The 13,622-nt window shown below is 43.9% G+C and overlaps 1 protein-coding gene across 6 annotated transcripts in view; it reads left to right on the plus strand.

Annotated features, from left to right (window-relative positions):
* Positions 1-13,622, plus strand: part of Gckiii (Germinal centre kinase III) — an 86,437-nt gene that overhangs the window by 52,542 nt on the left and 20,273 nt on the right. The window contains exon 2 of one of the 6 annotated variants that reach the window (XM_077401241.1): positions 6,531-7,123. The exons of 4 other annotated variants lie outside the window; for them this stretch is intronic. In XM_077401241.1, the coding sequence (XP_077257367.1) occupies positions 6,821-7,123 (303 nt within the window). In that variant the 5' untranslated portion in view covers positions 6,531-6,820. The remainder of the gene's footprint in view (positions 1-6,530; positions 7,124-13,622) is intronic. One more of the 6 variants, XM_077401242.1, reaches the window with a different exon arrangement.

Below are 13,622 nucleotides of genomic sequence, written 5' to 3' on the forward strand. Positions count from 1 at the left end.
ACGTAGAAGAGCTTTTCTAAATGTTATTTGCGTTTTTTTTCTCTAATTTCTATTCAAATGGAAATTTCTCGTATTTTATTTTTCTCATTTTTCACGAAATTTTCACATTTTCTTCATTTCGCGCTTTGTCTCGGATCATAAAAAGGTGAGACGTAGATAGCAGTGGCGACAATACAACCGCGACTGTCGCGTTGCAATTCATTCGCGAGAGTTCTCATACAAAGGAAGCAAATCTTGAGGGTCGCCCTGTGGAAATGAGTGAAAGTGGCCATTACTTAACTGCACGCTCGCTTTACGACGGAAAAGCGTTTTCTTGCCGTCAATTAGTCGGAAAACATCCAGCAGCATTGTAGCCGTAACGTTGTCCCGCTTTGTTCCAGTTAATTACCGATAATGGGCAACTTTCTTAATTACACCTTTGTCACAGCGACAACAAAGTCGAGAAACCGAATCTTTGACAATTCGTCGTTGCTTTCAACTTACTGATACAAATAACCATTCTCGCAATGCTTTTTCATGAAAATACCGCGAGTACAGCTGCGAAGAATTGTTTCGCACTGTAAGAAATTAAATTTCTTTCGTGTGTTGTGTCGTCTCTCCTCGCGAGCGTTGCCAACGAAACGCTTAATCGATCCGTTCGCCGTCTCTCGGGAATTAGAGAAACAGGTTCCACACCTGCCTGATTCGCGTTTCTAATTAAAATACACGCAGCCGCTTGCCGAAAATTGTTTGTAAGCGCGCGACCTGGGCAAAGTAGATATCCATCTTGTCTCATAAGCTACCAAACACGTTAGACTCCGGAAAAAACGATGAATTTTAGCAGCGATCGGTCGTATATCTCGTCGGTCGTTACTGCTTTGGCGTTTTACGTAACTCTTATCACGTATTAAAAATCGACCAATCACCTGTCACGCGTTAATTACGATTAACCACCTGAGACACTGCATACGCGTCACACATATCGTAACACACCTCGTACATGTATTACGGACGTATCATTGCATTTTTAAACGTTCGTTATGCCAGTTACGTAGAAACTTGTACGCTACATTGAGCTGTTATGTCTATGACTTTTCACATGATGCGGGTTTCACTAAAAATATAATTTCATAACGTACATATGCACTTGCAGCTTTCGCGTACTTTGCGCGCGTGCAGTTAAAAGAATCAACGCATAAGCGTTACTGTATATTTGTCCGCGGAACCGTGTAGAAAAACCTAGTCGCGGCGACGCGACGTTTTCATCGGGAACGAGGAGAAACGAGTTTCGTTGAGGCGATCGCGTTATCGCGTATCCGTCGCACGGGACGGCCGATTATCCGCGCCGACTCGCTCACTTTCACTGGCCCCCGGCCGGAAAGAGAAAAGCAATCGAAGAGTACACGGCCGAGGTGTTATATAAATTAGACGTCTCGCGAATTTTTCCAGCGCGCCAGTGCGTAGCAGGATATCGATTTCGCGATAGGGTTGCAATTTAAATCGCAGAGAAGCTGTAACTTGCCACGAGCGAAACTATAGGCGCTCGCAAACCGAGTATTTCATCTGTCCCAAACTGATGCTGCAGATTACGTACTGGAGGATCATACGAGTCTCATAATTTTTACTTTTTGAACTTACGATGCCTTAATTCGCGCGATTCGTTTGCATCGTTCTTAATACCTAGATTTCTGCATGTAAGAATTTGCTTAATGTATACAGTGTATACACAATGCCAGGTCGCGTGCCGAGCAGCCTTTCTAAAGCAGCGGTAAAAGCGGACATCTCTAGTAGAGAGACGGTTATAGAAACGACTACTCGACAGCTCCCACGCGAATTGGACGTACCGAGATGCCCGGCTTGTCATTTATCGATCGTCAAGATCGTGCATCCTGCCCTGGTATCAGATTCACAGAAGCTCTCTATAACCGCAGGCGATATCTGCTTGCGTAACTTTTACATCAGTAGCCGGCATAACGGTATCCAGTCGCGCCTGGCTCGTAAGAACGCTATAGCCGCGATTAGAATTAAACGTTCCTTCTTCGTGCGCGCTCGGTCGGTTTTCAGTAACAGCTGCCGTTGTACGGACAGCGAAGCTCGCGACTTTTCGAATCGCAAACGAAAAAACTCAGCTTTCCTTACAACCGCGAGAACGTCATGGGAATAAATTGACGAACGAGCAATTTCGTTCGGTTGCATTCTGTAGATCGTCGCGTGTGATACGGATTTGGATGGGAAAGCTTCGACACGCTGAAACTTCATAGTTGCGGTAAATATTCTTCAATAATGCCGGAATTATCTCATCGTAGATTGAAGAGTTTCAATCAAGAAGACAACGATAAATCATCAAAATCGGCGTGAAAAACGATATCGTTTTCTTCTTACGGTAATAGACCAATAAAACGCAACAGAGCGCATCCTTTCGTCTCTTTGCAGGAAATTATATTTCCTCGAAGCTGCTGAAGTGTTACGTTCTTACGCGTATCATCTTGGATATAATTACTGTAATTATTATTTTCGTATTGCATAGAGCGTCATTACTAATGCCGCGAGCGCTAAAAATTCGTTACGTTTCCTGGTACTTCCACGCCCGACTTTTCTCCACGTAGATTTCTAACTAGATTTCCAACGTGGAAAAACGCGCATGCAAAGTCGGCAAAGTCCTAAACGGACGAGATAATATTACACTTGCAGCGCGTGCTCAAGTAAAAGAAATATCGGTCACCGACTTTCGCTCCGTTCAGCGCACGGATCAGGAATACACTCGCTTCTTCTACGTAATCTATATACTTGTACTTCATCTAACTGTAACTTGCATTTCCTGCTGCGTCCATTTTTTAAATGGCACTATTATATCAAATTTCAAATCGACCACAATCCATCACAAAAAGCTTCGCGTACATTTTTCTTCTTTAATCCTTTAATATTTGACGTACCTTAACTAAGCTCGTCAATGGAAAATATAACAATTTTATTGACGCAAAATTTACTTGAAATTACTTGAACAAATTTCTATTCAACCCGTAACGAATTGGAGGAAGAAGAAATAATATTGCACTTCCACAATGTATTAACGAAACGGTTTAGGATTCATTAAATACCCGTTATAATTCAGTTAATAAGAAGTTTTTATTGGAGACACATCACGCTTTTTTATACACTTCTATACATTTGACATCATTGCACACTTTTATACATTTCAAAAGTTAATAACGTAAAATTCGAGCTCTCTACGTTGTGTCAATCTTCTCATCGTGTTTGGTACAGCAGTCGCTAGTGCGAAAATGCACAGCGCCTTTTTCGCGATACGATCCTTTTTCCGGCGTCAGCGATGCGTACCATAAGAAGATGGTGCAGAGTTGATCCCACGGCATATGGCGATCCTAATAAAGCACGCTTTCGTATCCGCCTACGCGTCACGATTAACAATTAACGACAACGGCGTAATGAATGCCAAGCGGCGACTCGCCTCCTCGGCGCGCGGCGTGCCGTCGCGCTTAGGAAAGTGCGCGTCGTCGTCGTCGTCGTCGTCGTTCGCGCACGTGCAGGTAGCCGAGAGTCCCAATTATTCCGGAATAACGGACAACCTAGGAACGTATGTGTGTGTATGCGTCGCGTGTAATCGCGAGATGTACACACGCGTACGCAGGATGGATAGGATACGTGTGCGTGTGCATTTCGAAAAATCGTCGCGCTTGTTACTCCGACGCTCGGTTATCGTCTAACGGTGACTGACCCTCCGGACGTATATAATGCACACGTTAGTATCGCTACACCGAGCGTTCCAGACCCGTCGAGTCCACCTTTTACGCATTCTTTACTTTTTCGGTTTTGATTTTTCTTAAGGAGAATTTTTCTTAGAGGGGAATACGAATTACAGATTATCACAGGATCCATAGATAAAGGATAATTTGTCAAATCCCGAATATCTCCTATATATATGCAACATAATTAATTCGCGAAACTTTTCAATTTGATTCATCATGAGTTAGCTGTTTTTTTTTTTTAGACTTGCAACGAGCTGTACGATCTATTCGCGCAAGTGCAAATACAAAAGTATCTTAGCATCAACGTATAAGTGAGATAATTCATCAGGAATATCCATCAGCGTTTGATCTAGGAGAAACAGTGGCGAATGGTCCAATTATGCCCGTTTCCCCGCGCGACGCAATGCATCCTTCCTTTGTACCTGGCGCGTGTATGCTCCCACGTTTTCACTGGCCGCGGCGAGGACAAAGGCCAGGTTTCACGACGGTGACCGAAAACGAGAGTCTACTTGGAAATGAGCAAAGTGGGAACAATACGCTATCGTATTTCAAGCGGTTCATCGCGAAGCCAGGCGTTTTGTTTCAAATAACTGGTGTTTACGGCGCGTCATACAGTGACACAAAACCACAAATTCATGCTGCGTATTACAATCCAATTCCGAATTTAATTAGAAACAGAGTATACTTTGGGCCAATTTCTTTTAGTGACACAAGTCGACACAAACATCGTTCTATCCTTCTTGGCATTCAATAAATAACAAAGACAGAACGACACTTGTGTCGACTTGCGTCACTCTAAAAGGAATTGGCCTTTTAAAGCTTTATGCATGTTATAAAACTTTAGAAAATCATGAAAAATAGAAACGTTATACATTAAACTTAAAAAATATATATATAATTATATGCTCTTGATCACCATATTTGTGGCATCAGCTTAATCTTTCTAGTGCTCCGAGGTTCGATAGCCGAGGAATACTCCGGACAATCGTAGCATTTGATGATGATAAAAAATGGTGAATATTTGTGTGCGCCGAATATGCGATGCATTTTGTAAGATTTGTTGTGAAACTTCTGGTTGGCGCGGATGTGTGTTACGCGTGTCATAAGCGTGATTAAAAAAGCGTGAAAAAGAGTGAATGAACCTCGCGGAGCGAATTTCTAGACATTCCCGCGGTTATAAAGCGGAAAGGCCGAGCCATGGCCGGTCTCGCTCTTCCGCTTGTTCGAGAGTATCTGCACTGTGGCCGCAAGTTAATCACCGTCCAACTCGACGATTTAATGCCGCGCAAGCGGCACCGGGTATCGATAGTGCAGTGAACCTGATCTTCTAGGGTGATGGCGCGGACTTTCCGGCGGAAGCTGCCATCCTGAAAATTATTCGAGCATGTCGAATCGCGCTTGTGTGATTGCGAGAACGATCGTCACGATAGCCGTCTGTTTTCTCTCTTCACGATCGATATATCGGCCGCAAGCGATCTATTTTACTCCCTTTGTCGACTTTGCTGATTCTCTTTCTCTTTTTCTTTCCCGTGGCATTGATATGAAAGATCACAAAGCGATCGCCAACATGAATATGAATAATGACTCTCGACAAAAGAGAGAAAATATAAGATTGAGAGATACGCGATTAAAGATTCAAGAGTATGATATTTTCCTCCGAGGAGATTTCAAGGGACTAAGCTCGTTATTTTTTATCATTCTTTCTTTGTCTTGTCTTTTCTACGAGAAGTAAAGATGCCAAAGCCAGCCCGCATAATTTATTCTTATCGTGACCGAGAATTCTTCCGTCGCGACTCTTCGCCAATCGATATTCCGGCCATGTGCCGTCGCAAAGCCGAAATTTAATCTGATCGCGCCTGCACCCAATCAGTCTTAACTTCCTCCCCCCACTTGCTCGAATTGACCTAGATTATCGTTGCGATTGGTGTTTTCTATTTTTACGAGGGCAAGCGTTTGGCACTGCGTTTGGCACTGAACTTGTAACTTGTAACACTTCCTCGCGACGTCGGTTGATCCGATTGCGACATCTCAAGCTTCGTGCGATCCAGGCCGAGTTACGGTGATATTAGTCGAATGCAGTTTTATGGTTCCAAAGATACGAGACTTTTGCAGCTGCCGCGTTTTTATGGTTTTTTTTTTTGCAATCAAGCGAAACGTTCTTCTGCACCGTCAGCAATAAAAATCGAGGAGGACGGTACACTTCTTGTTCCGTTAACATCGACCGTGTTGCTCGAACTCTCGAAAACGTCCGTGAAATCGATTTCGTTCAAGAGGCTCTCGAGAGCGGCCCGTGTTCCGGAGCTTCGCTCACGGAAAAAGCCGCAGAACGATGAGGACGACTGCTCGATTTCTCTCTCTTGCATTAGATGCCCTTTTTACATCGCTACATTTTTGTCGAACTCTCCTTGGAACTTTTTACTGGCACAGTCGCGTCCTTTACCGACACTTTGTTCTGCCCCGGTAGCGTAGCGCTATATAATGAAGGACAACAGAACGCGATAGGAAGCGTAAAAAGAAAAGAAAGGGCTAACGGAACTGCAGCTTCGCCTTTGAGCGTCTGCCAATTACAATTGAAGTGACTTTATATTATAATATGCGTCTGTAGATGCGCCAACGTTACCTCACAAAACAATATCTTCTCAGAGAGAGATTCATGCGAATTAAGATGCCATTCCAAACGCAGATCCACTAAACGTGTTTTTGTAAAATTTAATTTTTATTCGGGTTATAAGAGATGAAAATTAATTTTCGTATTATTCTGGGTAATCTTTTAAAATCTTTCTATAGTTACAGATAAATTACATAAAATTTAAAAGCATTGAAAGACTGACACATTTTCTTTCATAAAAGCGTCCAAGAATCGAATCTCTCCAGGAACTTAAAAATATTCAGTAACGAGACACAAATGTGCGTGCGTTTCGACGATGAGGAGAGGTACGCGCGTTGTGCCAAGGACCATCGCGATTGGACGTGCAGTGCGTTGACGTAGTAGTTTCCTTTCTCAAGCAATCAGCATCGGTGTCATCTGCAGCAGAGACGCACCGAGAATCAAGGACGAGCGCAATAGCGTGCGAAAGATGCGAAACGGCGGACAAACGGCACAGCAAACGGCGGTGATGACGCCGCCATATCTGAACGGCTCGGCGCAGTTCATATCGGGCGGCTATGTGACGACGGGATATTTGCCGCGTCAGTCCTGGACCCAATTCCAGGCTGCACCGCAGCATCCGAGGAGTGGCGGCAGACCCCTGTCGCTGCCGCCGCCCCCGCCGCCCTCCCGACGAGACACCGGCCAGAGACCTTGCAATGGGGGTCCGGCTACTAAGAACACATCTTTGCCGCATCCCAGACCGGCAACCCACAGGAGTACCACTCCCTCGGTGAGTTCAAAATTCCCGGAGGCTTTCCGAAGAGACGTCCGTTCGATTTCGGATAGAACTCTTGAGCGGAAAGCGGAACGAAGTTTATCGATGGTCTGGTCTCTTGAAATAAAAAAGATGATAATAAATCATTCACGAATATAAATCGTTTGATGGATAGGAGTGATTGAGTCTAGAAGTGTTGATAGATGAAGGATATACATCAGAGACGGAGAGTACGTCTGAAACAGGTCATCTGTTTTTCTTTCTTTTTACGAGTGTGAACCGGCGTTGTATAAACCACATTTTAGCGCTGCGCGAGCGATGGGAACTATTCAGTTTCGGATCGTTATCTCTCTGCTGCCGGTCGGTAGTTACGCGGTACTTTATCGGACGTATAAAAGGAGGAAGAGCGCCGCGAAATCGGGAGCATTCCGGTGGCGAGACGTAGTATACGAACGCCAACTTGGAAGTTGAGAGTTTCCTTGGAACCGGCCCAGAAAGCTACGATTCAAGGAATACTTTCTCACCGCACAATTCTAAAATCGCTCGAAAGGGCAGAAAGGGGCGGCGAGTATATCGATCTGCATTTACGAGCTTACGTTGTTGAGTGAATCGAGAGATGTCTTGGAAGTATGCTAACCCTCGTAGTTTATAGTTTTTTTTACACATTTTTGCTGTATGAATAACTCAGCTTCCAGACAGAATCCAGTCTTGATGGCATACGCAGTTTAATAAATAGATTTTGCAAATCGATTTGACACTCGTTACGTCTGCACATTAGCATTCTAATTTTTAGCCTATCCATCCTTTTTTGTATATAATTGAACTTTTATATCATTTGAAATAAAAACGCTAATATCGTTTAATATCGCTAATAACTACTTCATCACGTATGTAATATCGCAGAATGTTCTATAATGTCCGAACGATATTTTAACGATGTCAAGTTTCAGGTAAGAGGATAATCATTTCGCTTTTCACTTAAAATGATTGATACATAATGTATGTATAATATCAATGAAATTTTATTTTAAACATCTCACTCGATATACTTTTTAATACGAGATTCGTGTCGATTATATAGTCAACGATTATAAATATGAGCCTACGTGATTGATATAAATTTCGATTGCATTCGAGGTGGTGGTCGCGTACCGAGGTTTCGAATAAAACAGAACTTCGTCCGATAGTAGCTAGAGTTGCCGGCACTCCCCGTAATCTCTTCGGCGAGTCGGAGAAGGCCTCTCAAGAACTGTCCCTGTAGTACGATTTGGAGAATGGATTCCAGATCGCCGAAAGACGGCAACTGCAATCCGCTGTTACAAATATCGCCCAAGATATAAGGGATGAATTGAAGAGCGATTTACCGAGTATATCTGCTTGTACCGCGCCTGAAATTTATAGTCAATTGTGTAGCAGACACGAAGGCGAACATAGATATTTCACGAATGCATTTCCCGCTCAGATTTACGATACTGCGATCGATATTAAAAGTTCAGCTTCGAAAACATTTGGAGATTCAAATAGCTGGCCTTTCGTAGGAATAAAAAATGTTTAAGATTAAAAGGTTCAGTATTCCATTTGATCCGGATATTCAAATATTTTAATATCGAAAGTTTGATGGATATTACCGGGTTGTTGAAAACCTTTAATAATGGAAGACGCGAAGGTCTCACGAAGGTTCGAGAACTTGTCAGAAATTAACTAATGCTTCAATATTTTTCTCCGCGTTTCGTAACGCGGCTTAATTCAACTGCTAAGCAACGGTCCGGTAAAAAACGGACGATATCTAAGCGGAGAAAGAGAAAGGACGAGGAATTACGCGTCGTGAGTGTCCAGAGAAGCACGCTGTAGAATACCTAATTCTTAGAGCCTACAAATATCCGTGCAGGAATGCGTCGGAAATTACATGTGTCCTTGATTCAATATTACATCGAGGAAATTAGATTTTTCATAAATCTCACGATAGAATTGAAAATTAATTTCCTGATTGAGATTAATCCGACACATTCTCATCGTTTCTCCACTACTTATTATCACGAGGATAAGAACCTGCAGTTTCTTTTTTGCACGATATATCTCGCGTTAGTACGGAAAATTAATTTTCTCATTAATTAGTCCAACGTTTCTTACTATTTTCCAGGATTTATCATCGTGAAAATGGTGCATTTATACCTTTTCTTTATCTCACAGTCCATCCATGATCGGTTATCGATCAATGTATCCCACGTCTGGCACGCTGACAGACCGATTTTGCAATTCAATTATAATTTGAAATTGACCCGCCGATGAAAACTGATAGACAATAGGATTACCTGGAACACGTGGTAATCTATTTGCAGAACATTTGATTGGTGCCACGAATATAGTGCTCACTCTACTCGCTCATGCATATTCCGTGACACCCCGACGCGTAGTAAACGCGCGTGTCTGTGTCTGGCTACTAAAAATTCCCGACACTATGGCGTTGCAATGTATCCAGGTGAAAAATATTTGTGTCTGCGCTCGTGCCAGCGCGCAATAAATGATTCGGGGAGTTAGTTTCTGACTCTGTCGCAATTGTCTCCCGCATCGTCCTCAAATCACGTTTAAATTGTGGCCACTGATACAATTTTTATGTCGTTGATAATATCCTCGTGTATTTTGAATAGCATCATATAACATAATTTCATATTAAATTCCAACGTGGCTATTATCATGAGAGAAAGGAAAGAAAAAGATACTCGTCGTCCTCCGGGGGGCCTTCGAAAAAATCCTGGAAAGAATCTTTAGTATAGCCTCGTTGCGAACCGCGGATAAAACGTCGAGACCGACGCAAACACGTATCGTCTCGCGAGGAGAATGCACGTGAAGATTCGAATCGCGACGGGTGGGATTCGAGAGACCAGTTCCGCCCGCAAAGCCCAGACGAGCCAGCTCTTAACCCGAGTGTCTGAAATCCGAGCTACGTCGATATGCTAGAAAGTGGTCGAGGTGTAGCATTTCGGTCCAACCGATCGAATGTTTCGAGACAGGTCGAAAAAAGACGATCGGTTTGCGGTCGGAAGAAACATTCGAGGTGTAGAGACGGTAATAAAATTTTTTTAAAATTAATTTTCTCGTAATTCTCCGTTACATCAAGGAAGACGTGTCCGTTATTCGACAACTTCTAATCGTAAATTGGGAAGTTGGATAAGTCGATCGCGGGAAGTCTCGTAAAACGATGGAACTTCGGGGAGACGTGACTTCTAATTCGAAGATTTGCAATCTGCTTCTCATTAACAACTTTCCTATTTACGTACGTAAGCGCGCGATAAATCTTGGATAAATAATCACTTCTTTTTCGGAACACCTCATATTTCGTTAACGTCGCGTGCATCGCAGAACAACGCGGTCATAATGCTCATAATACTCATAATAAAGCAAGACATGGACAAAAGAGGATCGAACGGCTCCGACGCGAGGATACTCCGGTGCAGCATGGAAATACCGGTGTAACAGGATTCTCGTGGACCGCAAGATCTCGCGAGAAGACCGCACGCGCTCTTTTTCCTCTTTCTTTTTCTTTTCCATCTCTCTTCTTTCGGCCGAGGCCAGTGCAAGGTCGACACTCTCACCATATCTCCTCACACGTGAGGACCTGAGAACTCGCGTACGTTTGGAAAGACCACGCGATGCGATCGGAATGAAGTATCTATATAGTTATCGTCGAACAATCGATGTCACATTTGCTTTTGCTGCCACACTTAAGTCCGTATCAGACTACGGATTGGGATTGAGATTGGATTGAAATTTAATCAATCAGAACAGAGAAAACTGATCTCAAGTTTAGTAAACTTTGCTCGATCTGATTGGTCAAATTTCAATCCAATCTCAATCCCAATCCGTAGTCTGATATACGGGCATTACGTTGCTCCATAGCAAAGATCGTTATTTAAGCTCCCTTGTTAACTTGTCTTTGATTTAATAACGCAATGAGGAGACGTAAATGACGTCTAAAAGAATCGCAATTGTCGGAACATCAAGAGTCGACGGATTCTTCTCACTATTACGCGTTTTGCGCTATATTACTCGACAATTAATTAATTACTGTATTACGGTGGATTTACCATTGAAACGTAAAGTGACGTTCTCATGTTTCACATACAGTAACAGACTTTTCGTATAGGTATCGCTCTCGTATCGCATTACGTCGGCTGCAAAAATAATTGCAACGCGTTGAACGCGATCTTGTAAAAATGTATGTACGCGCGGACTCGATTGTCCGTACAACAATATGCGAGCGACGGCATTTTCCGACTCGGGCGCAGCACTTTCGGTGATAATTCGTGCGGACGAACCGAAACTTTCAACCGTACATACGCGAAAACAACTCGTCCGATACAATTTATTTTATACGCGATTTCTTTTTCCCGTACATGCGTATCCCGCATTTTTGCCGATCCATAAACAAGGTGACCGCGCTTCACGTTTATGACGTCGGATATAAATTGCACCCGAGAGAATGTGCGGCGCGTAATATCCCATCCTGAAGGATATACCAACGTTTAACCCGCACTGTGCCTTTACGCTTCACGCGCGCGAATGGTTGCTGCATTCTACGCACGATCCTGCGTGCATACATAAATAAACGGTCACGGGTGTGTACAATGTGCATAACTCGCGTCGCAGCGTCGTAGCCTCTCACCAACGACGCCAATGAGTCAGAACGAAGAACCGTTTCAACCTACGACAGCGATACGATTGCACGATAGCGATGCCGCCAGGATTGTCTCGATTGCAAAATTTTTTATTTAATTCTGCCGATAAGGCCTCGCTATTTTCGATCGAATCGTGTCAAACAAATTAATCGCGACGCCGCGATAAAGTTTCTGTTGAGGGAAACTTGAGCGTTGAACGAACAAACGTTACCACGTTTCAATTTATTTCAATCATCATTTATCATTCAGATAAGAATCAGTTATCGCGCGACGTTCCGAAATGTCGCGGGTGTGATAAAAACACGGTTAATTACGAACATATGTCGCAACCGCGTTTTCTACCGCGATAGAAACGTATCTATCACGGCGAGAATGTCACAAACAAGAGCATTTTTATTATTCGCGTTGCGCCATCATCTATGATTACAACTGTACGCAAACATCACCTTCGGAGTATTTCAAAGTTCGGAGTAATTTTTCTGAAGAAACGTTTTTACGGTGCCTCGACCTCTTAATTATTTGCGTTCGTGAACTAGCCATCGTCGGATTGATATACGCAGTTCCTCAAGTTAAATTCAACGTATTATAATAATTTCAGAGATGTGCTAGAAGCACTTCGCTCGTCGAGCTTTTCAGCTCTCCTATCGCTTTCGTGCCGGCGAAACGATTTATAACGCGCACCTCGCGTGCCGCGCGGTTTCTCATTATCTCGTATCAGCGGCAGAATGGCATTTCACGATCAAGAAATTGCGCAATGGGTTCGAATTCCGTGCGTCCGTTCAACTCCGCACGATTAAACGCGATCAGGGGAAACGCGTTATTCGCGCTTCAACACAGCCGCGTTATCACTATTATATTGGCAACCATCGGGTAATCGCGTTACGAAGCACTGCGTCTGGGTGCAACAACGAGGCTGCGCGATTTCTGTGCACTGTTTTCTCTCTTCCGTCGGGCTGTAAAAAGGAGCCGCAGTCGATAACGCATTTGCATTTTGATCGCCGTCCCGAGCGCGTGGGATAGACAAAAAATTATAAATGTAAATACGCGAAGCGTTAGCTCGGGGAAGTTATGCCCGGGCGAAGTATGCAAAATGCGCGTTATTTGCCCGGCGGACGCGCGCATTCGTTATCCTTTTTGCGCGTTTAGCGTAAATCCGCTCCATTTTTTTGCTGGTGCCAAGGTATGTAGGGAAGGTCGTGGCGCCGTACACTCGCGCTTTTTGACCGCGATGAATGCCGACGAGCAATTTTAATTGCCGGCGCTTTTCTCGCCCGCCAGACCGTTGGAATTGAGTCTTGGTAAACGGGGCCCCGTGCCCGAGGGACAAAACGCGGGCACTGCGGGCAAAACGACCGCGAGCGAAGAGAAGGCGGTAAATCTATCGGTGCGTTATTAACTGGGCGGTTGCATATTATTACGCTACGTAATACAGCGTCGTCTCCAGAGCATGCGAAAGCGCATACGTACCGTGCACCGGGTTATATAATAACGGCGGCTCGGTCATTCGGTTTTAATTAAATGAATATTCATGCAAACTTCCCGCACTGCAGTTGTTGGAAGAGAGAGGAAGAGAAAAAGAGCGAGAGAGAAAGAGAGAGATGAAAAGGAAAAAAAGAGAAGTCGAGGGGATCATAAGTACGTTTGCGGCAACATCGGTCATAAAGAGGCGTTTCAACGTTCGTTCGTTCATTGTTGTTCTAACTTCATAATGACGGTGTAATTTGCGGTGCAGTTGAGCCGCAAATTTCGAAAATGGTTCAACGAGGGTGCGTTACCGCGCGCCACGTGTCGTCGTTCGACCTCGTTTACGACGAGAGTAATTCATCGGCCGGAGAAGG

This window comes from Temnothorax americanus, unplaced genomic scaffold, assembly GCF_048541705.1.
Source record: "Temnothorax americanus isolate GAGA-0224 unplaced genomic scaffold, ASM4854170v1 Scaffold14, whole genome shotgun sequence".
NCBI lineage: Eukaryota > Metazoa > Arthropoda > Insecta > Hymenoptera > Formicidae > Temnothorax > Temnothorax americanus.